General features: G+C 41.4%; 1 protein-coding gene across 1 annotated transcript in view; it reads left to right on the top strand.

Moving 5' to 3' along the window:
* The window catches only part of LOC139409292 (WD repeat-containing protein 18-like), a 91034-nt gene extending 74733 nt beyond the window's left edge, over nt 1-16301 (top strand). The window contains exons 8-9 of the mRNA XM_071154667.1: nt 13618-13732; nt 16173-16301. Coding sequence (XP_071010768.1) covers nt 13618-13732; nt 16173-16301 — 244 coding nt within the window. The remainder of the gene's footprint in view (nt 1-13617; nt 13733-16172) is intronic.
* The last annotated feature ends 8663 nt before the right edge of the window (nt 16302-24964 follow it).

Here is a 24964-nt window from a genome sequence, read left to right as displayed (position 1 = left end):
CCAAACGGTTAGTTTTGAAACAGAAAAGCCAAAAACAACATACTTGTCTTGTTAGACAATATAAACAAAAAGTTAAGTATTTTTGCCGACTGCTAGACAGAAGCTGAAAAGTAACAATGGGCAGGATATCAGTGATAATTAGAAACATTTGAGCTACTTTGGCCTGCATTCAGCATCGACGTTCCAGATATTCTTTCAAAATTTAACAAGCCAGGTTATAATCTACGAGTTTGATGCCGGGTGAGACTGTGTCCCAGTTCAAAATTGAGGTCTACCATGTGAAGCAGAGGGGTGTCGTGTCTTTGGCTATGCCGGATTAAGTGAAATGACATGCTATTCTATAAAATAATTTCTCCGTAATTAAGATTACCTGATTGAGCTAATCATGTAAATGTAATTAACTAGAGATTCGGCCACCACAAAATAATATTTATAGAGCTGTTATCCCCCGAATAAACTCCTAAAGACCTAGTAAAATTTTACATCAATAGCAGTCAATATTAATCGTCATCTTAATTCAGTCTCATCTGAAAGTTATAAATTCTTGGTTATCTGCACGAACCCTGGCTAACAAGTTGAACCAGCAATACAAAATTGGGTTTAATTATTTATTTACTAAATACCTAACTAGTCACACACAATTACACATACACATAATTAAATCATAACTTGATTACAAATGACGTCATAAAGGGAAAGCTGTGCTATCGTAAATACAGTATCTGATGCATTCTAAATTACTGCCCATTTGGAAAAGGAAAATGCAATGAATATTTACTCTGAGCTGCGCTTCAATAGGTTGGTGGTAGATGGAAGGCCGTGTTGCCCAACCGAGTCCTTTGTCCCTTGAAGAATGTCTCTGCTGGTAAATTTAATACGTTGTAGTAACATCATTGTGTGGTAGACGGGATACTCTGTCTGTTCCTTCCTAACCCTCGTTTGCAGGGCTGTTGCTAACTCAACGGCTAGGAGGTATCACTTCTGTAGTGAATAAGAGTTCAAAGTTCATACCATTGGCAACCAAAGCTCATGCTGATGTTGGCTTCGTTCTGTAGTTACTATCTGAACCATTCTGACATCGGACCGTCGTCCTCGGAACAGGAGGTTACATTGTCGTCAAGGGCTTATATAGGAAGGGAGAGGGGGGTGTGTTTGAAAAGTTGTATAGCCCATGTCCCTTCACAGGGGCGGGCCACTGATTGAGCAGAGCCCTTATCTTATGAAAACCCAAATCTCACATTTTAGAAGCTAAAATCACATTTCATCCCATCACGAATAATTTCATATTCAAACATTTAAATTGAACAACAGTTCCAGGTGAATCCGATAACTTTTGATGTGTAGACTTTCCACTGTAGAGTTTGTCATCTTATCATTGATGAGAATGTCTCAGATGACAACCGAACTGACATCATATTCATTAAGTACCACCGCATATGTTCCATTGGTCGGATTACCAGAATATATTTCATTTCCCCCCACCTTCTGATGTTCCCAGAATCTCTATGTTAACCAAGGGTTTTGCAAATGTAACATCAGTAGGGTAGAGAGAGGAAAACGGGGGAAAGAGGTACAGTGCCTTGCGAAAGTATTCGGCCCCCCTTGAACTTTGCGACCTTTTGCCACATTTCAGGCTTCAAACATAAAGATATAAAACTGTATTTTTTTGTGAAGAATCAACAACAAGTGGGACACAATCATGAAGTGGAACGACATTTATTGGATATTTCAAACTTTTTTAACAAATCAAAAACTGAAAAATTGGGCGTGCAAAATTATTCAGCCCCCTTAAGTTAATACTTTGTAGCACCACCTTTTGCTGCGATTACAGCTGTAAGTCGCTTGGGGTATGTCTCTATCAGTTTTGCACATCGAGAGACTGAAATTTTTCCCCATTCCTCCTTGCAAAACAGCTCGAGCTCAGTGAGGTTGGATGGAGAGCATTTGTGAACAGCAGTTTTCAGTTCTTTCCACAGATTCTCGATTGGATTCAGGTCTGAACTTTGACTTGGCCATTCTAACACCTGGATATGTTTATTTTTGAACCATTCCATTGTAGATTTTGCTTTATATTTTGGATCATTGTCTTGTTGGAAGACAAATCTCCGTCCCAGTCTCAGGTCTTTTGCAGACTCCATCAGGTTTTCTTCCAGAATGGTCCTGTATTTGGCTCCATCCATCTTCCCATCAATTTTAACCATCTTCCCTGTCCCTGCTGAAGAAAAGCAGGCCCAAACCATGATGCTGCCACCACCATGTGTTCAGCTGTGTTGCTTTTACGCCAAACATAACGTTTTGCATTGTTGCCAAAAAGTTCAATTTTGGTTTCATCTGACCAGAGCACCTTCTTCCACATGTTTGGTGTGTCTCCCAGGTGGCTTGTGGCAAACTTTAACAACACTTTTTATGGATATCTTTAAGAAATGGCTTTCTTCTTGCCACTCTTCCATAAAGGCCAGATTTGTTCAATATACGACTGATTGTTGTCCTATGGACAGAGTCTCCCACCTCAGCTGTAGATCTCTGCAGTTCATCCAGAGTGATCATGGGCCTCTTGGCTGCATCTCTGATCAGTCTTCTCCTTGTATGAGCTGAAAGTTTAGAGGGACGACCAGGTCTTGGTAGATTTGCAGTGGTCTGATACTCCTTCCATTTCAATATTATCGCGTGCACATTGCTCCTTGGGATGTTTAAAGCTTGGGAAATCTTTTTGTATCCAAATCCGGCTTTAAACTTCTTCACAACAGTATCTCGGACCTGCCTGGTGTGTTCCTTGTTCTTCATGATGCTCTCTGCGCTTTTAACGGACCTCTGAGACTATCACAGTGCAGGTGCATTTATACGGAGACTTGATTACACACAGGTGGATTGTATTTATCATCATTAGTCATTTAGATCAACATTGGATCATTCAGAGATCCTTATTGAACTTCTGGAGAGAGTTTGCTGCACTGAAAGTAAAGGGGCTGAATAATTTTGCACGCCCAATTTTTCAGTTTTTGATTTGTTAAAAAAGTTTGAAATATCCAATAAATGTCGTTCCACTTCATGATTGTGTCCTACTTGTTGTTGATTCTTCACAAAAAATACAGTTTTATATCTTTATGTTTAAAGCCTGAAATGTGGCAAAAGGTCGCAAAGTTCAAGGGGGCCGAATACTTTCGCAAGGCACTGTATTTATGACTGTCATAAACCTACCCCCAGGTCAACGTTATGACAGGGGTATACTACAAAACAAGATCAAGAAGTTAGTCAGCTAACTTGTCTAAATATTCTAAAATCACTTGTTATTTTTTTGAAAGATGAGCTTGAAATGGGTATGGTTGAATTGACCCAACAGCAAAAAAACACATCTAGGTGGAGCTTTCATAATGAACCAGAAAATGGACAGTTATTTCTGTATATATTTATCAAAGTTAGCTGGCTAACTCCTTGATCCTGCTTTGTAGTATACCCCTCAGGTCCCTGTGGACAAACAGAGGCTGATCTACAGGGGTAGGCAGCTTGAAGATGGCAAGACACTGGAACACTGACATCAAAAAAGGTAACACTATCTACCTTAAACTCTGCTCTGTGTTAGAGGTGGCTGAAGACAACTGAGCATCATCGACTTGAGACATGAAACTCATAAAGTATGAAAAGCAGTCAATATACAGTACCAGTCAAAAGTTTGGAGACACCTATTCATTCAAGGGTTTTTCTTTATTTTTTACTATTTTCTAAATTGTAGAACATCACAACTATGAAATAACACATATGCAATTATGCAGTAACCAAAAAGTGTTAAACAAATCAAAATATATTTTATATTTGAGATTCTTCAAAGTAGCCACCCTTTGCCTTGATGATAGCTTTCCACACTTTGCATTCTCTCAACCAGCTTCATGAGGTAGTCACCTGGAATGAAAGTCCATATTATGGCAAGAACAACTCAAATAAGCAAAGAGAAATGACAGTCCATCATTACTTTAAGACATGAAGGACAGTCAATCTGGAAAATTTCAAGAACGTTGAAAGTTTCTTCAAGTGCAGTTGCAAAAACCATCAAGCGCAATGATGAAACTGGCTCTCATGAGGACCGCCACAGGAAAGGAAGACCCAGAGTTACCTCTGCTGCAGAGGATAAGTTCATTAGATTTACCAGCCTCAGAAATTGCAGCCCAAATAAATGCTTCACAGAGTTCAAGTAACAGACATATCTCATCATCAACTGTTCAGAGGAGACCATGTGATTCAGGCCTTCATGGTCGTATTGCTGCAAAGAACCCACTACTAAAGGTCACCAATAAGAAGAGTCTTGCTTTGGCCAAGATACACGAGCAATGGACAATCTTTCCTTTGGTCTGTTGAGTCCATATTTTAGATTTTTGGTTCCTACCGCCATGTCTTTTTGAAATGCAGCGTAGGTGAACGGATGATCTCTGCAAGTGTGGTTCCCACAGTGAAGCATGGAGGAAGAGGTGTGATGGTGTGGGGGTGCTATGCTGGTGGCAGTGTTTGGGATTTATTTAGAATTCAAGGCACACTTACTAGCATGGCTACCACAGCATTCTGCAGCGATACGCCATCCCATCTGGTTTGCACTTAGTCCCACTATCATTTGTTTTTCAACACGACAATGACCCAACACACCTCCAGGCTGTGTAAGGGCTATTTGACCAATAAGGAGAGTGATGGAGTGCTCCATCAAATGACCTGGCCTCCACAATCTCCCGACCACAACCCAATTGAGATGGTTTGGCATGAATTGGACTGCAGAGTGAAGGAAAAGCAGCCAACAAGTGCACAGCATATGTGGGAACTCCTTCAAGACGGATTGAAAATCATTCCAGGTGAAGCTGGTTGAGAGAATGCCAAGAATGTGCAAAGCTGTCATCAAGGCAAAGGGTGGTTACTTTGAAGAATTTAAGAAAATGTTGTTTAACATAGTTTTGATGTCTTCACTATTATTCTATAGTGTAGAAAATAATAAAATAAAGAAAACCCATGAATGAGTAGCTGTGTCCAAACTTTTGACTGGTACTGTTCGTCAATAATAGTGAAGACATCAAAACGATGAAATAACACATATGAGTAAGTGTCCAAACGTTTGCCTGTTACTGTAAATTGGACCAAGGGCAGTTTTTCATTATCACTAAATGTTTTATATTAAATGTTAGTTTTTAAAAGCATGGCCTATTTGAAATGTCAATTAATTACATAACCTTTATGAAACGCCTAAACATTGCAAAAAAAAATTATGGCCACAATTTAAAATACTGGATTAATAAAAGGGTTCAATCTAAAGCAGCCTGGAATTAAAAATGTTAAAAATAATAGAGAAAAAACTAACATTCACTCAGTTGAGCAGTGCATATGAAGAAACAAAAGGCAATATAAATGGTATTTCATGTTTGAAAATCTCGCATTATTTATCCAGATTCTGTATAAATGAGTTCAGTTCAAGACTGAGATTGTTTCTGTTATTCATTTTATATGGCTAATTTGCTTTGACACTTAAATTATACAAGTTATACATTTGAATCGATCAAGAATGGTTAACATCCTGTGTGTTTTCCATTGTTCCAACCAAAATTCATCCTGTCGCAAGGGAGCAATACTTCTGAACTCAATGAAAGTGTTAGGAGTGTGGTGTACACTGAGTATACAAAACATTAAGAACACCTGCTATTTCCATGGCATAGACTGACCAGGTGAATCCAGGTGCGAGCTATGATCACTTATTGATGTCACTTGTTCAATCCACTTCAATCAGTGTAGATGAAGGGGAGGAGACAGGTTAAAGAATCATTTTTAAGCATTGAGACAATTGTGTTTGTGCCATTGAGGGTGAAGGGGCAAGATGAAATATTTGTGCCTTTGAACGGGGTATGTTAATAGCTGCCAGGTGCACCAGTTTGTGTCAAGAATTGCAACACTGCTGCGTTATTCACACTCAACAGTTTCCCATGTGTATAAAGAATGGTCCACCACCCAAGGACATCTAGCCAACTTGACACAACTGTGGGAAGCATTGTGGTCAGCATGGGCCAGCATCCCTTTGGAATGCTTTCAACACCTTGTAGAGTCCAGACAACTCAATATTAGTAAGGTGTTCCTAATGTTTGGGATACTCCCGAGGGACTCCCGAGTTTGGGCCTGGGCGTTCTAAGGTACTGCATCTCAGTGCTAGAGGCGTTGTCCGAGTTTGCTAATTGGCCCAGCGTTGCCCGGCTTTGGCCTGTGTAGGCCGTCATTGTAAATAAGAATTTGTTCTTCAATGACTTGCCTAGTTAAATAAAGGTTAAATAAAATAAAAAATACTCTGTATGTCAACTGCAGTCCTGCACCACAGTTAATTTGTCTGATTTGCTGCCGTGGCATTCAGCCCTGCCCTTGTAACATGGTCCAGCTCTTATGGCACGTCATGTGTTCTAGGACTTATACAGGACAGGTTACTCTAAATTTCATAAAGGACTTTAGATAATAGCAGCTGGAGGACAGGGTATGTACAGTGCCTTGCGAAAGTATTCGGCCCCCTTGAACTTTGCGACCTTTTGCCACATTTCAGGCTTCAAACATAAAGATATAAAACTGTATTTTTTTGTGAAGAATCAACAACAAGTGGGACACAATCATGAAGTGGAACGACATTTATTGGATATTGCAAACTTTTTTAACAAATCAAAAACTGAAAAATTGGGCGTGCAAAATTATTCAGCCCCCTTAAGTTAATACTTTGTAGCGCCACCTTTTGCTGCGATTACAGCTGTAAGTCGCTTGGGGTATGTCTCTATCAGTTTTGCACATCGAGAGACTGAATTTTTTTCCCATTCCTCCTTGCAAAACAGCTCGAGCTCAGTGAGGTTGGATGGAGAGCATTTGTGAACAGCAGTTTTCAGTTCTTTCCACAGATTCTCGATTGGATTCAGGTCTGGACTTTGACTTGACCATTCTAACACCTGGATATGTTTATTTTTGAACCATTCCATTGTAGATTTTGCTTTATGTTTTGGATCATTGTCTTGTTGGAAGACAAATCTCCATCCCAGTCTCAGGTCTTTTGCAGACTCCATCAGGTTTTCTTCCAGAATGGTCCTGTATTTGGCTCCATCCATCTTCCCATCAATTTTAACCATCTTCCCTGTCCCTGCTGAAGAAAAGCAGGCCCAAACCATGATGCTGCCACCACCATGTTTGACAGTGGGGATGGTGTGTTCAGGGTGATGAGCTGTGTTGCTTTTACGCCAAACATAACGTTTTGCATTGTTGCCAAAAGGTTCAATTTTGGTTTCATCTGACCAGAGCACCTTCTTCCACATGTTTGGTGTGTCTCCCAGGTGGCTTGTGGCAAACTTTAAACTACACTTTTTATGGATATCTTTAAGAAATGGCTTTCTTCTTGCCACTCTTCCATAAAGGCCAGATTTGTGCAATATACGACTGATTGTTGTCCTATGGACAGAGTCTCCCACCTCAGCTGTAGATCTCTGCAGTTCATCCAGAGTGATCATGGGCCTCTTGGCTGCATCTCTGATCAGCCTTCTCCTTGTATGAGCTGAAAGTTTAGAGGGACGGCCAGGTCTTGGTAGATTTGCAGTGGTCTGATACTCCTTCCATTTCAATATTATCGCTTGCACAGTGCTCCTTGGGATGTTTAAAGCTTGGGAAATATTTTTGTATCCAAATCCGGCTTTAAACTTCTTCACAACAGTATCTCGGACCTGCCTGGTGTGTTCCTTGTTCTTCATGATGCTCTCTGCGCTTTTAACGGACCTCTGAGACTATCACAGTGCAGGTGCATTTATACGGAGACTTGATTACACACAGGTGGATTGTATTTATCATCATTAGTCATTTAGGTCAACATTGGATCATTCAGAGATCCTCACTGAACTTCTGGAGAGAGTTTGCTGCACTGAAAGTAAAGGGGCTGAATAATTTTGCACGCCCAATTTTTCAGTTTTTGATTTGTTAAAAAAGTTTGAAATATCCAATAAATGTCGTTCCACTTCATGATTGTGTCCCACTTGTTGTTGATTCTTCACAAAAAAATACAGTTTTATATCTTTATGTTTAAAGCCTGAAATGTGGCAAAAGGTCGCAAAGTTCAAGGGGGCCGAATACTTTCGCAAGGCACTGTATGTCTGCTCTAAATTCATGCAACATCACTGTTTGGGTTATTGGAGTTCAATAGAAGGTCATTTGGCCTGTGTAACACCCCCAGCACTTTTTTAAGACTAATGCAGAGAATATTCGGTGACTAGCTTTCAGTTTGTGTTACTCTTTTAAAATAACCTGATTATTTTCAATTATAGTTTTTAATTGTTGTATTCTGGCCTGTTTTTCCCCCCATTCTCCCACCTTGATTTTTACAAACCTGTGTTTTTTATGGTAAATAGATAGCTACCTCAGAAGACCTCCCCTGGAGATAGCCTGCACTCCATCTAATTTTGTCTTAGGATTTAGGACCCTCCCTAAAACACTTAATCGAGCAGGCCTTTCTAATCGACCTGGCCCGGGTATCCTGGAAGGATATTGACCTCATTCCGTCAGTAGAGGATGCCTGGTTATTCTTTAAAAGTGCTTTCCTCACCATCTTAAATAAGCATGCCCCATTCAAAAAATGTAGAACCAGGAACAGATATAGCCCTTAATTCACTCCAGACCTGACTGCCCTTGACCAGCACAAAAACATCCTGTGGTGTACTGCATTAGCATCGAATAGCCCCCGCGATATGCAACTTTTCAGGGAAGTTAGGAACAGGCAGTTAGGAAAGCAAAGGCTAGCTTTTTCAAAAATAAATGTGCATCCTGTAGCACAAACTCCAAAATGTTCTGGGACACTGTGAAATCCATTTAGAATAAGAGCACCTCCTCCCAGCTGCCCACAGCACTGAGGCTAGGAAACACTGTCACCACCGATAAATCCACGATAATTGAGAATTTCAATAAGCATTTTTCTACGGCTGCCCATGCTTTCCACCTGGCTACACCTAGCCTGATCAACAGCCCTGCACCCCCCACAGCAACTTGCCCAAGCCTCCCCCATTTCTCCTTCACCCAAATCCAGATAGCTGATGTTCTGAAAGAGATGCAAAATCTGGACCCCTACAGATCAGCTGGGCTAGACAATCTGGACCCTCTCTTTCTAAAATTATCAGCTGAAATAATAGCAAACCCTATTACTAGCCTGTTCAACCTTTCTTTCATATTGTCTGAGATCCCCAAAGATTGGAAAGCTGCCGCGGTCATCCCCCTCTTCAAAGGGGGAAACACTCTAGACCCAAACTGCTACAGGCCTATATCGATCCTACCCTGCCTTTCTAAGGTCTTCGAAAGCCAAGTTAACAAACTGATCACCAACCATTTTGAATCCCACCGTACCTTCTCCGCTATGCAATCTGGTTTCTGAGCTGGCCATGGGTGCACCTCAGCCACGCTCAAGGTCCTAAATGATATCATAACCGCCGTCGATAAGAGACATTACTGTGCAGCCGTATTCATCGACCTGGCCAAGGCTTTCGACTCTGTCAATCACCACATTCTTATCGGCAGACTCAACATTCTTGGTTTCTCTAATGACTGTCTCGCCTGGTTCACCTACTACTTCTCAGACAGAATACAGTGTGTCAAATCAGAGGGCCTGTTGTCCGAACCTCTGGCAGTCTCTATGAGGGTGCCACAGGGTTCAATTCTCGGGCCGACTCTTCTCTGTATACATCAATGATGTTGCTCTTGCTGCTTGTGATTCTCTGATCCACTTCTACGCAGACGACACCATTCTGTATACTTCTGGCCCTTCTTTGGACACTGTGTTAACCAACCTCCAGACGAGCTTCAATGCCATACAACGCTCCTTCCGACTCTCTCCAACTCTCCTCCTAAATGCATGCTCTTCAACCGATCGCTGCCCCCACCTTTCCACCCATCACTACTCTGGACGGTTCTGACTTAGAATATTTTGACAACTACAAATACCTAGGTGTCTGGCTAGACTGTAAACTCTCCTTCCAGACTCACAGTAAGCATCTCCAATCCCCCAAAAAATCTAGAATCGGCTTCCTTTTTCTCAACAAAGCATCCTTCACTCATGCTGCCAAACATACCCTCGTAAAAATGACTACCCTACCGATCCTTGACTTCGGCGATGTCATTTACAAAATAGCCTCCAACACTCTACTCAGCAAAGTGGATGCAGTCTATCACAGGTGTCACAGGCCGGCTCATAGCCTGTGGCAAGAATGAGGGGACACGAACAACATGTATAGGCCAATCAAAAAGGTTCTTTATTGTAAACCAAAACTATTAACTTTAAACAAAGAAAAAGGAATGAGGTGTGAAAGTATCATAATGTAAGGTGTATGTAAAGTGCAGGGATGCACGAATCTGTGTGTGTGAATGACTAAGTGAAAACTACAAAGGAACAAACAAAACAGGATCATACCTGGAGGAGCAGAGAGAGAGAGAGAGACAAGAGTGATTAGTGAAGCAGTTTATATACCCTGAGCCCAGGTGACTCCAATCACTAACGACCCTCGACTGCCTGCAGGAGGAACTGCCCCTGCACTGCAGAGGAGCCGTGACACAGGGCCATCCGTTCTGCCACCAAAGCCCCATATACTACCCACCACTGCGACCTGTATGCTCTCGTTGGCTGGCCCTCGCTTCATATTCGTCGACAAAACCACTTGCTCCAGGTCATCTACAAGTCTCTGCTAGGTAAATCCCCGCCTTATCTCAGCTCACTGGTCACCATAGCAGCACCCACCCGTAGCACGCTCTCCAGCAGGTATATTTCACTGGTCACCCCCAAAGCCAATTCCTCCTTCGGCCGCCTTTCCTTCCAGTTCTCTGCTGCCAATGACTGGAACTAACTGCAAAAATCACTGAAGCTGGAGACTCCTATCTCCCTCACTAACTTTAAGCACCAGCTGTCCGAGCAGCTCACAGATCACTGCACCTGTACATAGCCCATCTGTAAATAGCCCACCCGTAAATATCCCATCCAACTACCTCACCCCCATACTGTTATTTATTTTATTTATTTTGCTCCTTTGCACCCCAGTATCTCTACTTGCACACTTATGTTCTGCTCATCTATCACTCCAGTGTTTAATTGCTATATTGTAATTATTTTGCCACTATGGCCTATTTATTGCCTTATCTGCCTAATCTTACCTCATTTGTAAACACTGTATGTAGACTTTTTCTATTGTATTGTTGACTGCATGTTTGTTTATTCCATGTGTAACTCTGTGTTGTTGTTTGTGTCACACTGCTTTGCTTTATCTTGGCCAGGTCGCAGTTGTAAATGAGAACTATTTCTCAACTAGCCTACCTGCCTCTTAGGGATAGGCGGGATGCAAATGTCTCAACTGGCCAATTGCCAAGGAAAATGCAGAGCGCCAGATTCAAATAAAATACTATAAAATTCTAACTTTCATTAAATCACACATGTAAGATACTCAATTAAAGCTACACTCGTTGTGAATCCAGCCAACAGTTCAGATTTTAAAAAAATAAGATAAGCATAAGAAGCTATTATCTGATAGCCTGCACCATCTGCACCAGCAGTAAACAAAGGAGTTAGCATATTTCAACCCTGCAGGCGCTACACAAAACGCTGAAATAAAATATAAAACATGCATTACCTTTGACGAGCTTCTTTTGTTGGCACTCCAATATGTCCCATAAACATCACAATTGGTCCTTTTGTTCGATTAATTCCGTCCATATATATCCAAAATGTCCATTTATAAAGCGTGTTTGATCCAGAAAAAAAACAGCTTACAAAAAACGCAACGTCACTACAAAATATTTCAAAAGTTGCTATAAACTTTGCCAAAATATTTCAAACTACTTTTGTAATACAACTTTAGGTATTTTTAAACGTTAATAATAAACGATCAAATTGTAGACGGGGCTATCTGTATTCAATAAAGGAAAGAAAACAAACCAGCGCTGCTTTTCACGTTTTGCGCCACTCACAAAAGTGTCCCCAGTTCCTAGTTGGCCTACTTCTTCATTGCACAAAAGAATAACCTCAACCAAATTCCAAAGACTGGTGACATCCACTGGAAGCGGTAGGAACTGAAAACAGGTTCCTATGAAATATCCCTTGGCAAAGACAACTCAGGGAACAGAGAGGGGAAAGAAGAAAAAAAATCTGAACAGTTAGTCCTCAGGGTTTTGCCTGCTACATAAGTTCTGTTATACTCACAGACATGATTCAAACAGTTTTAGAAACTTCAGAGTGTTTTCTATCCAAATCTATGAATAATATGCATATCTTATATTCTTGGCATGAGTAGCAGGAAGTTGAAATTGGTCACGCTATTTATCCAAATGTGAAATTCTGCCCCCTAGCCCCAATAATTAAATAAAGGTGAAATATATATTTTTAATGATTTTATTAGGATCCCTGTTAGCTGTTGCAACGCTTGGAGACTACGTGGTCGTCCCACCTTCGCACCTGAACCCTTCCCTCCTCCGTTTCACTGTATTGTCCATCCGTATCAGCTTTATCAACCCGCGCTGTAAAATAAAGGAACACAGTTAGGTGAGGTGTCAGTGGGCGGGGTAGTAAATTGCAGAGGGATCTTCTCCGGCGCTCTCTGTAAATCAGGGGAGCCCGATCACGCCCCCTTCTATAGGATAGGCCAAATAATGGCTTCATTGCTAATCAGTGTATGGGGTAGGGGGAGAGACATGAGCAGGCCATGATCAACATTGACCCTGTAGAAACGGATACTTGAGGTGCATAAAAGCGTATACCTGTCTGGGGGTGTGCACATACACATACTTCAATATCATGATATTGATAATCAATATCAGACTATTTGTATTATGATGAGGATTAAATAGCAGGTGTAAGCAAGCAAACACATGGGCCCAGGGTTGCTTAGATTACTGTCAGAATCAATACTGATGCGCGCACACACACACACAGAGAGCCTTGTCATTCAACCACTTCTGGACATGGCCTGTGCACCTTCTTTGACTGTATGTTTTCTCTCTCCTTAGGCCCTAAATGAGACCTATTTGGAGAAAGCAGACAAACTCTACTCCCTAATGACTGCCGTAACAGACAAGGTAAGTGGGCAGGTGGTTGCAGAACGTACGCCATTAAACAATACAGTGCCCCTTAGATGTTATTTCAAAATGTTATCTGTGCATTGGTCAACATATTTAGGAGTTCCCTATTAAGAATAGTGAGCAGGTCAACATCACCGCAGGGGGTCATGTGACTTGCGATTATAGAGTTCTAAGGGCGTTAAAGATGTAATATAACTGCTGTGTAAATGTTCCGTATGCGTACTCACTGTAGGTTAACATTCTCAAATCAAATTGTTTTGGTCACATACCCATATTTAGCAGATGTTATTGCAGGTGTAGCGAAATGCTTGTGTTCCTAGCTCCAACAGTGCAGTTGTATCTAACAATGAACAACAATACACAAATCTAAAAGAATGTAATTAAGAAATATATAAATATTAGGACAAGCAATGTCGGAGTGTCATTGACTAAATACAGTAGAATAGAAACTGCTTTTCTCATCTCATATGAGTAAACATTATTAAAGTGACTAGCGTTCAGTTATTAAAGTGGCCAGTGATTCCATGTCTATGTATATAGGGCAGCATCGGGTGCTGTAGGGGTCCTGGAGGGCATGCAGTGTGCCATTGGGGATGCTTTGGGCAGACTGTACCACCCTCTGGAGAGCCCTGCAGTTGCAGGTGGTGCAGTTGCTGTACCAGGCTCTCAATTGTGCATCTGTTAAAGTTTCTGAGGGTCACCTTTCCACAGGCTCAGCTGAAGGCTCTTCATTTTGACCCTTGAACTCCTCACAGCATTGCTTGCACTTTACTCACCAACCTCTCCAAAGGCCACGAGAAGAAAATACAACTGCGATTAGTCTATCGGTTAGACAGGGTTGCCAGTTAGAATCCCAAGTCTGATGGGAAAAAAATCTCTCTGGAAGTGAGCTGGCAACCGTAGGGTTGCTGTTATCGAATTCTAGATGCCATTGTCTGCCGTTGTGCCCTTGAGCACAATGGCAGGACTGCTCCACCAGTGTGGCAGCCCTTTGCTCCTACCTGTATGTGTATTTCAGAAGGGTTGGGATAAAAAACAAGTCACATTTCAGTTAGACCTTGTGTACAATTGACGAATAAAGTAATCTTAAACTTATACAGTGACCCGATGCCAGCGCATATATACTTACACCACTGTGCGTCAACGTACTGACTACAAGAGAAGAGACCCCTTACCGGCTATTAGGGCCAGGACGATACCAGTATTGTGATACTTGTTATCGTGGCAAGGAAACAAAACACAAAGCGGATTTAGCTTCTTTGTGAAAACAGCCCTAATGTTGGAAACAAACATCATTATGTTGTCATCCAGAGTCACATTTATTTATTTTCCCAGCTATAGAACACAATATTTTACATAAAGCAGGTTTTTACAGGACCAATGACTTTGATCTGCTTTGTGTTTATATTTTTGCTGTGGGAAAAAAATATTGCAATACTGGTATTGTCACTGCCCTACCGGCTATCATGTCAGGACACAATATTGTAATATTGTCCTTTGCTATCTGGGGACTTGGTGTATCCATCCTTCTCATATCCTTTCTTAGGAAATCATCCTCTCCTTAGATATCTGGAGATCAACAACTAAGTGCAGGAGTAGCACTTTTGAGTGGCAGATTGTGACAGATTGTGCTTTTAAAGCCAGGGTCTGCTTTTCTGGGACTGTATCTTAGTACATCCTTGTCCTGGTGGCAACAGCAGCTCTCCCTGTCCAATCATGGGCACTATCCAGCTGCTCCCTTCTGGACCCCCTGCTCCACCTTGGGCTCTAGCATTCCTCTCTGACCCTCGCCAACACAGCCCTTCACGTCACGGGTCTGTGGCTGGTGATGGAATTGATTCTGACCCCATAAGCCTCCATACCAGATCCTGCACTGGGAGGTACAATGCAGTTGTAAAGCTTTTAAAAAATAAAAATAAACATGGATGACCCAAAATGTATAGGATTCAAAACTCCCCCCTCACTATTATGGCCATGTCATTTTTGCCAATGTTTGGAGAGCATTCTGGCGCAAAATGTTTTCCATGCATCACACAAATGGGTTTTACACTTGGCAGTGGATAGGGAGATTCACCCCTAAACAATGTAACGTACTTTGGAACCTATTGAAAGGCGCTATATTACTGCAACCCATCATTATTACTCTTATTGATTCTATTGTTGAATTGGCACAGCACATCTGTCATGAGATGTCTCTTGCTCACTCTTGCGCCAGCGCCAGGATGCAGTGTGCGGTCATGCGTGTGTGTAATTGTGTGTGCCAGTTAGGAGTGTATTGGTGTTTTTCGTGGAGGGATTTGTCAGCTAACTAGACGAGGTCACCACCAGAAGCACCTTATCCCTGGGCTCAGCAAGCCGCTTACGACTCCACTACTCGGCCTCCCCGAGTCCCAATTGCCCTTAAGTAGATTAGTCTCACTCCTTCCAAAAAGGGAGAGCAGCCCTCGCTCGCTCCCACAGGCAAGCCCAAAGCCCCCAGCCCGGCACGTCTTCACCAAATAAGGCATTCCAACAAATAAATACAATTAAGACAGGCAATAGAGTTCTCCTCTCCCCTCCGCTCTTTAATCTGGGAAGTTTATGTGCACCGCTGTCATCCAACGGCTGCCTGCACTGCGGAATTGGACACAATGGTAAATGTCAATATTTGCCTCGGTGAGATTAGGGAGGTTTTTCCAATGGGATTTCATATCCCTCAACCCAAGCCTTCCACTCACCGCCCTGGATTCGGACTCCCAACACCGGCAGTGGGCTTTCCGTCGGGAGCGGGTTTATTCTTTGCCAGATTGTACTCCCACTGGAAATGAATTCCCCCGCTCATTTGCACACAATCGAGCCTTTGACTCCAAACACAATACATTACCATAAATATTGGAGAGGTTTCATCCTTTTGTTGATTTGCAGACAGTTGGTCTATCAAAGAGTTGCTGTTTTAGAATCCACTGGGACTTGATACCTGAGGTGTTAGATTGAAATGTTCTGTGTCTACAAATATGTAGTTGCTTAACCTCCATATGGATCTTTCCCTCTTTACACTCTCCCTCTCTCCCTCCCCTCTTATTATTCTTTCTCTCCGTCTTCTGTTAAACCCACAGTGTGTGTTTGTCAATGGTGAGAACACCAAGGTGCGCGTGTCAGAGCTGGTGGAGGAAGTGAGGGCGCTGAAGAAGGTCAACAAGGACCTGTATGACTTCTCCACACAGCTCCTCACCAAGCCCAGCTAGAAAAGAGCCTGGCCATGGTTCCCCGTCCCACCAGCAGGGACTCTACTGGGGAGATGACACTGCAAGCCCCCTTCACCACAGACCGGTAGGCTAGGGAAAGATGTTAGTATGTGTCATTCATATAGTTTGTTTTGTAAGGGAGAGCGTACATTCAACAGGACCTGGGGTGCAAAAGTTGTACCATGGACCATATTGCCTTTGTCATGATCCCTGACCATATTTTGGATAAAGGATTTAATTTAAATTGACATGAAGAAAACATGTTCACCTTTTTTAGTGCTACACATGTTCAGTGTTAGCCACAGGATAATCAAAGTTGTGTAGTGCAGCCAGACTCAGCAGCATAATTGATCTTAGCCCTATATTGACTTAACAGAAGCTCCAGTCCCTTGACAACCTCAATTTACAGCCCTGTTCCTTTACACTCATCACCACTGCCTTTAAGCCCCAAAATTCCATCAGACAAAAACGGGTATAACAGGATCCAGTTATTGCCCTCTGACTTTTTGTCCTCTGTCATCCGGCTAACCCAGTAAGAATCCCAAACTTAAGGTTAAGGTTAGGGCTCTACAGTGCGACCATTTTACTGTGCCTAAATATTTTGCTGTGCGACCTGGAATTTGTATTTATGAGGACCAGTGTGCCCAGAAAAATTTAGGATTCTAGCTTTAATATCTGAAATGTTTTTCATTGTGCTCTTAAATTTCTTTGTGCGCCTACATTTTTCTATTACAGCTAATAGATTGGATGGATTTGTGTGACAATTACCTGTTGTGCCCCCAGGTGTTTAGCATAGACGAGAATGTTCATTTCTGTCACAAAATGGGTACAGTTTGATCACCATGGTTGGTAGGTACCCTTCACGCTATCTCTCAAGCAGAACTTTAAACCTCTCATTAAAATAGAAAGAAAATGGTGGTGTTAAATAGGGAACAGTGGAGTGTTTGATTTACCCTGTGGAACTAGCCAGAAGTCTGTGAGTTTTGTTTTTCAGCTTACACTACCTGTAGAAAACATGGATTTGGTTGTGTAGAGCTGCTGGGCAGTGTACAACTGCAGAATGGTTTTCTTTTCAGAATCCTTCAAAAAGAAACGCACAATTAACCGCTGTCAAAAAGGGAAGAGTTTGAGCTCTGAAATCGCCCTTCCTCTCATCACTGCTAATTCTCCACTGTGGGCACTACGTTAGAGGCAGCCACATAGAAACAGCTGTTGATTTTATCCTCTTTTTCTCAGTTGCCCAGCTTTGATGAGATCTAAAAAATGAAATAGAAAATCAAAAAGGGTCCTGTATTTGTGTGTGCCTCTTCGGTAGAGAAGGGAACTGCCAAGAACAGCAGCCCTCCTGTGTAGAGAAAGCCATGGCTTTAGAACTTCACCAAGGAGAGAGATGACTTACACACACCCCAACGTTGACTCCAATTAACTCACTGTTGGGGGGTGGGGATCAGGTCAGCGAGATGGAGCTATTGAGGACCTTGATCACAGATTAATCGGAGAGTCCAAGGGTTGACAGTGAAGAGTGTTCAGTGGGGGGATTACGTGTTCCAGTAATGAAGACAACAATACCAACTGGATTTGTACTTTTTTGTTGTTGTTGTGTATTCTCCACAATAAATGTTTTTATATCTTTCTGAGAACTTGGGAAATAAAAACATAAACTAAATCTGCGCATTGTTGCTTCTTGGCCCACTTTTTGCAATTGATCCGCTGTTAAAGATTAGAAAAGTAAATGATGCAATGCAATACTTGATGCAAGTATTGAAATAGTATTGAGATAGAATGAAAGCATTGGATATTCTTTATTTTCATCAACATGTAATATATTTAAATTTTTGTCCACATGCATAGGAAAATCTTACATGAAATTGTCTTAACTTCTGAGGGCTGAGATCCCGTTAACGGGATCGATATGACAACAGCCAGTGAAAGTGCAGGGTGCCAAATTCAAAACATCAGAAATCCCATAATTAAAATTCCTCAAAAATAGAAGTATTTCACACTATTTTAAAGATACACTTCTTGTTAATCCCACCACAGTGTCCGATTTCAAATAGGCTTTACAGCAAAAGCACCACAAACGATTATGTTAGGTCAGAGCCAAGTCACAGAAAAACACAGCCATTTTTCCAGCCAAAGAGAGGAGTCACAAAAATCAGAAATAGAGATAAAATGAATCACTAACTTTTGATGATCTTCATCAGATGACACTCATAGGACTTCATGTTACACAATACATGTATGTTTTGTTCGATTAAGTTAATATTTATATAAAATAAATCTCAGTATACATTGGCGCGTTATGTTTAGTAGTTCCAAAAACATCTGGTGATTTTGCAGAAATGCAATGTTTGATTTGTTCCATAAAGTTCATAATTTATGTCCAAATTCCTCCTTGTTGTTAGCGCGTTCAGCCCAGTAATCCATCTTCATGAGGCGCGGGCACTAGGTCCAGACGAAAAGTCAAAAAGTTCCGTTACAGTTCGTAGAAACATGTCAAACGATGTATAGAATCAATCTTTAGGATGTTCAATAATGTTCAATAATGTTCCAACCGGAGAATTCCTTTGTCTTCAGAAATGCAATGGAACGCGAGCTAACTCTCACGTGAACGAGCGTCATGAGCTTGTGGAATTCTGCCAGACCACTGACTCAAAGAGCCCTTATGAGCCTATCCTTTACAGTAGAAGCCTCAAACAACGTTCTAAAGACTGTTGACATCTAGTGGAAGCCTTAGGAAGTGCAACATGACCAATATCCAACTGTATCTTCAATAGGGAATGAGTTGAAAAACGACCAACCTCAGATTTCCCACTTCCTGGTTGGATTTTTGCTCAGGTTTTTGCCTGCCATATGAGTTCTGTTATACTCAGACATCATTCAAACAGTTTTAGAAACTTCAGAGTGTTTTCTATCCAAATATACTAATAATAATATGCATATATTAGCAACTGGGACTGAGTAGCAGGCAGTTTACTCTGGGCACCTTATTCATCCAAGCTACTCAATACTGCCCCCAGCCATAAGAAGTTAATGAAGAAAGAACCGCATTTCAAGAAAGCAACAAGTATTTTATCCTTCCTCTTGCAAATGAAGTTTTTTTCCCCCCCAATTCTATCAGCGAGCTTCAGAAGGTTAGGAGTACGTACATAACACTCAGTGGAACATGGACCCTTAACGCACCCGTGAAGAAAGCCAGTGAGACCGCTAAACGAATGACCTCAAGATTAGAGATGAGACTGTTTCTTATATATGTGCACGTCCTTTGCGGCTCAATTGGTAGAGCAAGGGTTGTGTGGTCGATTCCTGCTGGGGCCACCCATATGTTAAAATGTATGCATGCATGACTAAGTCACTTTGGGTAAAAGTCTCAGCTAAATTGCCTATATTATTAATTAACAGATCAAACCACTTGAGGCAAGTCTGGACAATTGTTGAAAATGTGCAACATGTAGGGTGACTTCCCCCACTGAGTGTGGAGATGAGCATTGTGTGTGAGCTGCCATTTCTGTGTGATTTATGTGTGACACTTCCATTTGAATCAAAGAGGGGCTTTGGGGATGTGAAATGAGGCTGATTGCTGTGACCTCCCAGCTGGATGCTGCTTGTGCTGGTGATAATCACAGTGGTTAGTGCTACACTGGAATTTGATGAGCTAGCTTCCTTTGCCTGGTACTTTTCTGATTTCATTAGAATGGCCCACTCTGCCACGACTATCTCCAATTATTAGTTTTTTTTCCCTTGGATTTTGACCGGTATCACTTTTTCCATAACTGTTAATTTGGGGAGATTCCAATTCTGCAGGCACACAACAATAAATAAGCCAGGCATAAGATCAAACCTTTTCATTAGTGCAGTGGTGTATGGAACCAGCTGCGTTCATGTTGCACATGGGACAGGAATTCCAATCTATCTGCTGTAACTGTCCCCACCTGCGAATGTCTAATTTCCCATCTTCTCCCTCTCGATTGTCTGCTTTGCTGTCTCCTCATTAATTCATTTTGTAGGAGGAATAATACTTTCTCCAGGTTTTTCCATTTTTCTTTTATTAGTAGAACTGTGAGTAATTATTTTACTTTTTTATTTTTTTATTAATCACATGCTGTTGCTACTGTTAGGGTTATCAAAGACTCCAGCCACCCTAGTCATATCTATGCATAGTCACTTTAATAACTGTACCTACATGTACATATTACCTTAAACGACTAGTGGAAAGCCATCCACTTGACAGGTGAGGCAGATAAATATGCTGATTAAACAGCATAATTATTACACAAGTGCAGCTTGTGCTGGGGACAATAAAAGGCCACGCTAAAATGTGCAGTTTGGTCACACAACACAATGTCGCAGATGTCTCAAGTTTTGAGGGAGCATACAATTGACATTTTGACACCAGAGTTGTTGCCAGAGAATGTAATGTTAATTTCTTGAATGTTCATGTCTGCCTCTAACGTTGTTAGAGAATTTGTACATCCAACTGGCCTCACAACCGCAGAACACTTGTAGCCCAGGATCTCCACCTCCGGCTTCTTCACCTGCGGAATCATCTGAGACCAGCCACCCGGACAGCTGGTGAAACATGGGATTTACACAACTGAAGAATTTCTAAACAAACTGTCAGTAACCGTCTCAGGAAAGCTTATCTGCATGCTTGTCGTCCTCACCAGAGTCTTGACCTGACTGCAGTTCGGCGTCGTAACCGACTTCAGTGGGCAAATGCTCACCTTCAATAGCCACTGGCACACTGGAGAAGTGCACTCTTCACGGCTGAATTCCGGGTTTCAACTGTACCAGGCAGAGGACAGACAGCGTGTATGGCGTCATGTGAGCGAGCAGTTTGCTGATGTCAATGTTGTAAACAGATTTCCCCGTGGTGGTGGTGGGGTAATGGAATGGGCAAACATAAGCTACTGACAATGAACACAATTGCATTTTATCGATGTCAACTTGTGTACATTTTTATCGATGTCAACATGTTTCAGTTCCCGAAAATATCCAGCTACTTTGCACACAGCCATTGAAGAGGAGTAGGACAATATTCCACAGGCCACAACAACAGCCCATTAGTAAGCATTTCACTCTTGGTGTACACCTGTTTTTTTTAAGAAGCATGTGATAAATCAAATTTGATTTGATTTAAATATGATGAGGAAATTTGTACTTGCGCATTCAGCTATTTTTCTTGGAAATAAATGACATATTCTTGAGAACTTATTTTTTACTATTTGCTTTCCCCTCCATTCTCTTTCATGCTTGGCTGAGTTTAGCAAGCACCTCAGCCACAAGCGACCCCACTGGCGGACTTACCATTAGGCAGAAGAGGCAATTGCCTTAGTCCTCACATCATCATCATGAGCTGGGGATATAAAAAAACATTTATATTTTTTTATGTGAAATAATTTCTCTACTTTAGGCCCCCCATGTTTCACTCAACAAAAAAATCCCAATCAAAACCCTCTTTTAAGGAGAGAGTTCGAGATTTTGGCTATGATGCCCTTTATCTACTTTCCCAGAGTCAGATGAATTAGTGGATACCATTGTTATGCCTCTGTGTCCAGTAATTAAGGAAGTTAGAGGTAGTTTTGAGAGCCAATGCTAATTAGCGTTAGCGCAATGACTAGAAATCTATGGGTAGCAGATACCCATTGACTTCCAGTCAAGCAATTGCGCTTCAAACTGCACACAGACATAAAAATGAAGTAGATACAGTGAATTTGGAAAGTATTCAGACCCCTTCACTTTTTCCAAATTTTGTTACTTTACAGCCTTATTATAAAATTGATTGAATTGTTTGTTTTTCTCATCAATCTACACAAAATACACTATAATGACAAAGCAAAAACTGGTTTTTAGAAATGTTTGCAAATGTATTAAAAATAGAAAACTTTATAAAATGTACATAAGTATTCAAACCCTTTAGTACTTTGTTGAAGTACCTTTGGCAGAGATTACAGCCTTGAGTCTTTTTGGGTATGACGCTACAATCTTGGCAGACCTGTATTTGGGAGTTTCTTCCATTCTCTCAATCCTCTCAAGCTCTGTCAGGTTGGATGGGGAGTGTCGCTACACAGCTATTTTCTCCAGAGATCAGGTTCAAGTCTGTGCTCTGGCTGGGCCACTCAAGAACAATCAGAGATATGTCCCAAAGTCACTCCTGTGTTGTCTTGGCTGTGTGCTTAGGGTCATTGTCCTGTTTTAAGATGACCCTTCGACCCAATCTGAGGTCCTGAGTGCTCTGGAGGAGGTTTTCATGGAACATTGCCTGGTCACTTTTACCCCTACCAACATGTACATATTACCTCAACTACCTCACATTGACTCGGTTCCGGTACTCCTTGTATATTGTTATTTATTGTTTTACTATTTTTATTTGCAAATGTTCTTACTTTTTAACTCTGCATTGTTGGAATTGGCTTGTAAGTAAGCATTTCACGGTAAACTCTACACCTGTTGTATTTGGCGCATGTGACAAATCAAATATGATATGATAGGAAATGCTTTCTTGATTGTTGTTTATATCCATCACAGAAAAAGGGGGTAGTGAGAAGATGACCTAATCTGTGGGTTTTCTCTAATCAATTCCAACATTGGAGTAAGGACAATAAAACAATGTTCATTACAATTCCGTTCTGTGCAAATTACCATTTGTGGGAAAATCAATAAGGAATTATTATTTCTCATCCTCAGGAGAGGTGAGAGGTGGGCGGATTGTAAAGCTAGCTCGGGTCGATGGTCGTTGGCTGTAATAGACGCATTCAATGTCACCTGAACTAACAGAGAAGGAGTGAACTTCATTATCTTGTATCGAGGTGTATGTGCACACAATTTTAACACACCAAGCCATCATGGTAAAAAATTGATTGCGGAGCGCACAACCAATTCTTACAAAAGGTTATGTAAAGGAATCAACATTTGTATGCCATGTGAATGTCTAATGGATGTCTTGGCATTTAAATAACGAAAGTGCCTATATGGTAATGCTTCTGTGCATTACTTATGCAGAACATAACAAAATTACCATTCTTGCCACTTAACTAAAGCAGAAGAGAGAGAAAGAGAGAGACTGCTGAGGGGCTCCAATAAAGGGATCTGCCACTCTTCTTTAAAGCTAGAATTCTTAATTGAAACAATAGCAAAGCAGTCACCCTGCCTGTGTTGTGAGGGATGGGCCTGGAGAAATGTAATCACCCTCAAATTCATAGACATTGCTATGGATGCAAGGACTGACCATCCATGGTATGACAGTTTTAACCATGTTTTGAAGCTATACAATGTTTGTTTACATTTACATGGTTTAGAAACGTAGTTAAACCAGCTTATATTTATACGACAGTTGAACTAATGTAGTGTGGCATATTTATAAGTTATATTCTTCAAGAATCGATGGGTATATACAGTATATAATTAATTTCTAAGTCCAAAAATTGATGTAGCAACTAAGGATTCCAGCTGTAACCTTGTTTAATCTCCACATTTCTGCCGAAGAGCAGCGGTAATGAGATATAACTTTTATCTGTGCCAATGGAGGATCCCAGTGAGATGCCGCCATGAAAAAAACACGGCCATAAAATTAAACACAACAGATCCAGGTGCCTTGAGGATAGCCGCCCTTCGACGCAACACAGAGAGCCTCAATAGTGGACCGTCAGGCATATTCCCAGTTCCCTCTTACTTTTAAGGATTATCCTCTAGGGGATTTGTGACGCAAGCAGAAAGGTACAGAAACATCAACGACACACGATAAGTGGGTATTGGCATATCGCAATGATATTTAGCCCATTTTGTGGTGAATCACAATAGATCAAATAAAATTGCCTGACTGAAACAACATCTTTGCAACTGTTTATCTTCTGCAGACTACAGCAATTAAAGCCCTCCTGTTTTGCGAAGGCTGTGCTCACCAAAACCCCAGCTGGTAGCACTTTGAATAATTCGCAGATATACAAACAAACAAGAGAAAATAGAATCTGTTTCCAGAGATGAAATCAAGATTCATTTGCCAGATGCTATAGAGACGGTTTTTCACCACATTCCAAGTGGGACAACCTTCTGTGTGTCTCGCTGTTTTAAACAAGCCTTTCTTCTGGGACTGTTGAGCATGTGCTCACTGCAACACAAGACGCCTCTTGCTTTACACTTGGTTAAACAAACTGTTCATAGCGAGGCCGTTTGTGCTGTTTCACATAATTGAGGGGTAATTCCTCCCTAGTGGGACGCCTTGTTAACACATCTCTCTAGGGAAAGGAAACACTTGTGTTTCCCAGCTTTGTCAACTGTCTTCCTACTGTAGTTGGGCACAGGTTTGAAAGACCACTATTTTGGTCTTGGATTAACTGCCTTCATAGAAACCTGAGCCTTTGCTGTGAAAGACTGAACCACAGTGCAAATGTATTCATGTAAGGATTATTGGAATTCAGTTACAGTATGGCAAAAGATTAAAGTGTGGGTGTGAAGCAACAACAGACGTTGGTGGTACTTTCTGTCCTGGTCAGCAAGGAATTCATATGTTAAGGTTGTGAGATGTTAATCACTTAATAATCACTTATACCGTAAAGGAACAAATTCATGACGTCAAAGTAGTTTGACGAGGTATAATGGTTGTCGGTCCGAAGGTTCATAGAAAGGCTAAGCGGTTCCATTTTCTAGTGGCACTCATGAGAGGC

The sequence above is a fragment of the Oncorhynchus clarkii genome, chromosome 1 (assembly GCF_045791955.1).
Source record: "Oncorhynchus clarkii lewisi isolate Uvic-CL-2024 chromosome 1, UVic_Ocla_1.0, whole genome shotgun sequence".
Taxonomy (NCBI): domain Eukaryota; kingdom Metazoa; phylum Chordata; class Actinopteri; order Salmoniformes; family Salmonidae; genus Oncorhynchus; species Oncorhynchus clarkii.
Note: the sequence above shows the minus strand (reverse complement) of the source record. Positions and strands in the feature narration are given on the sequence as shown.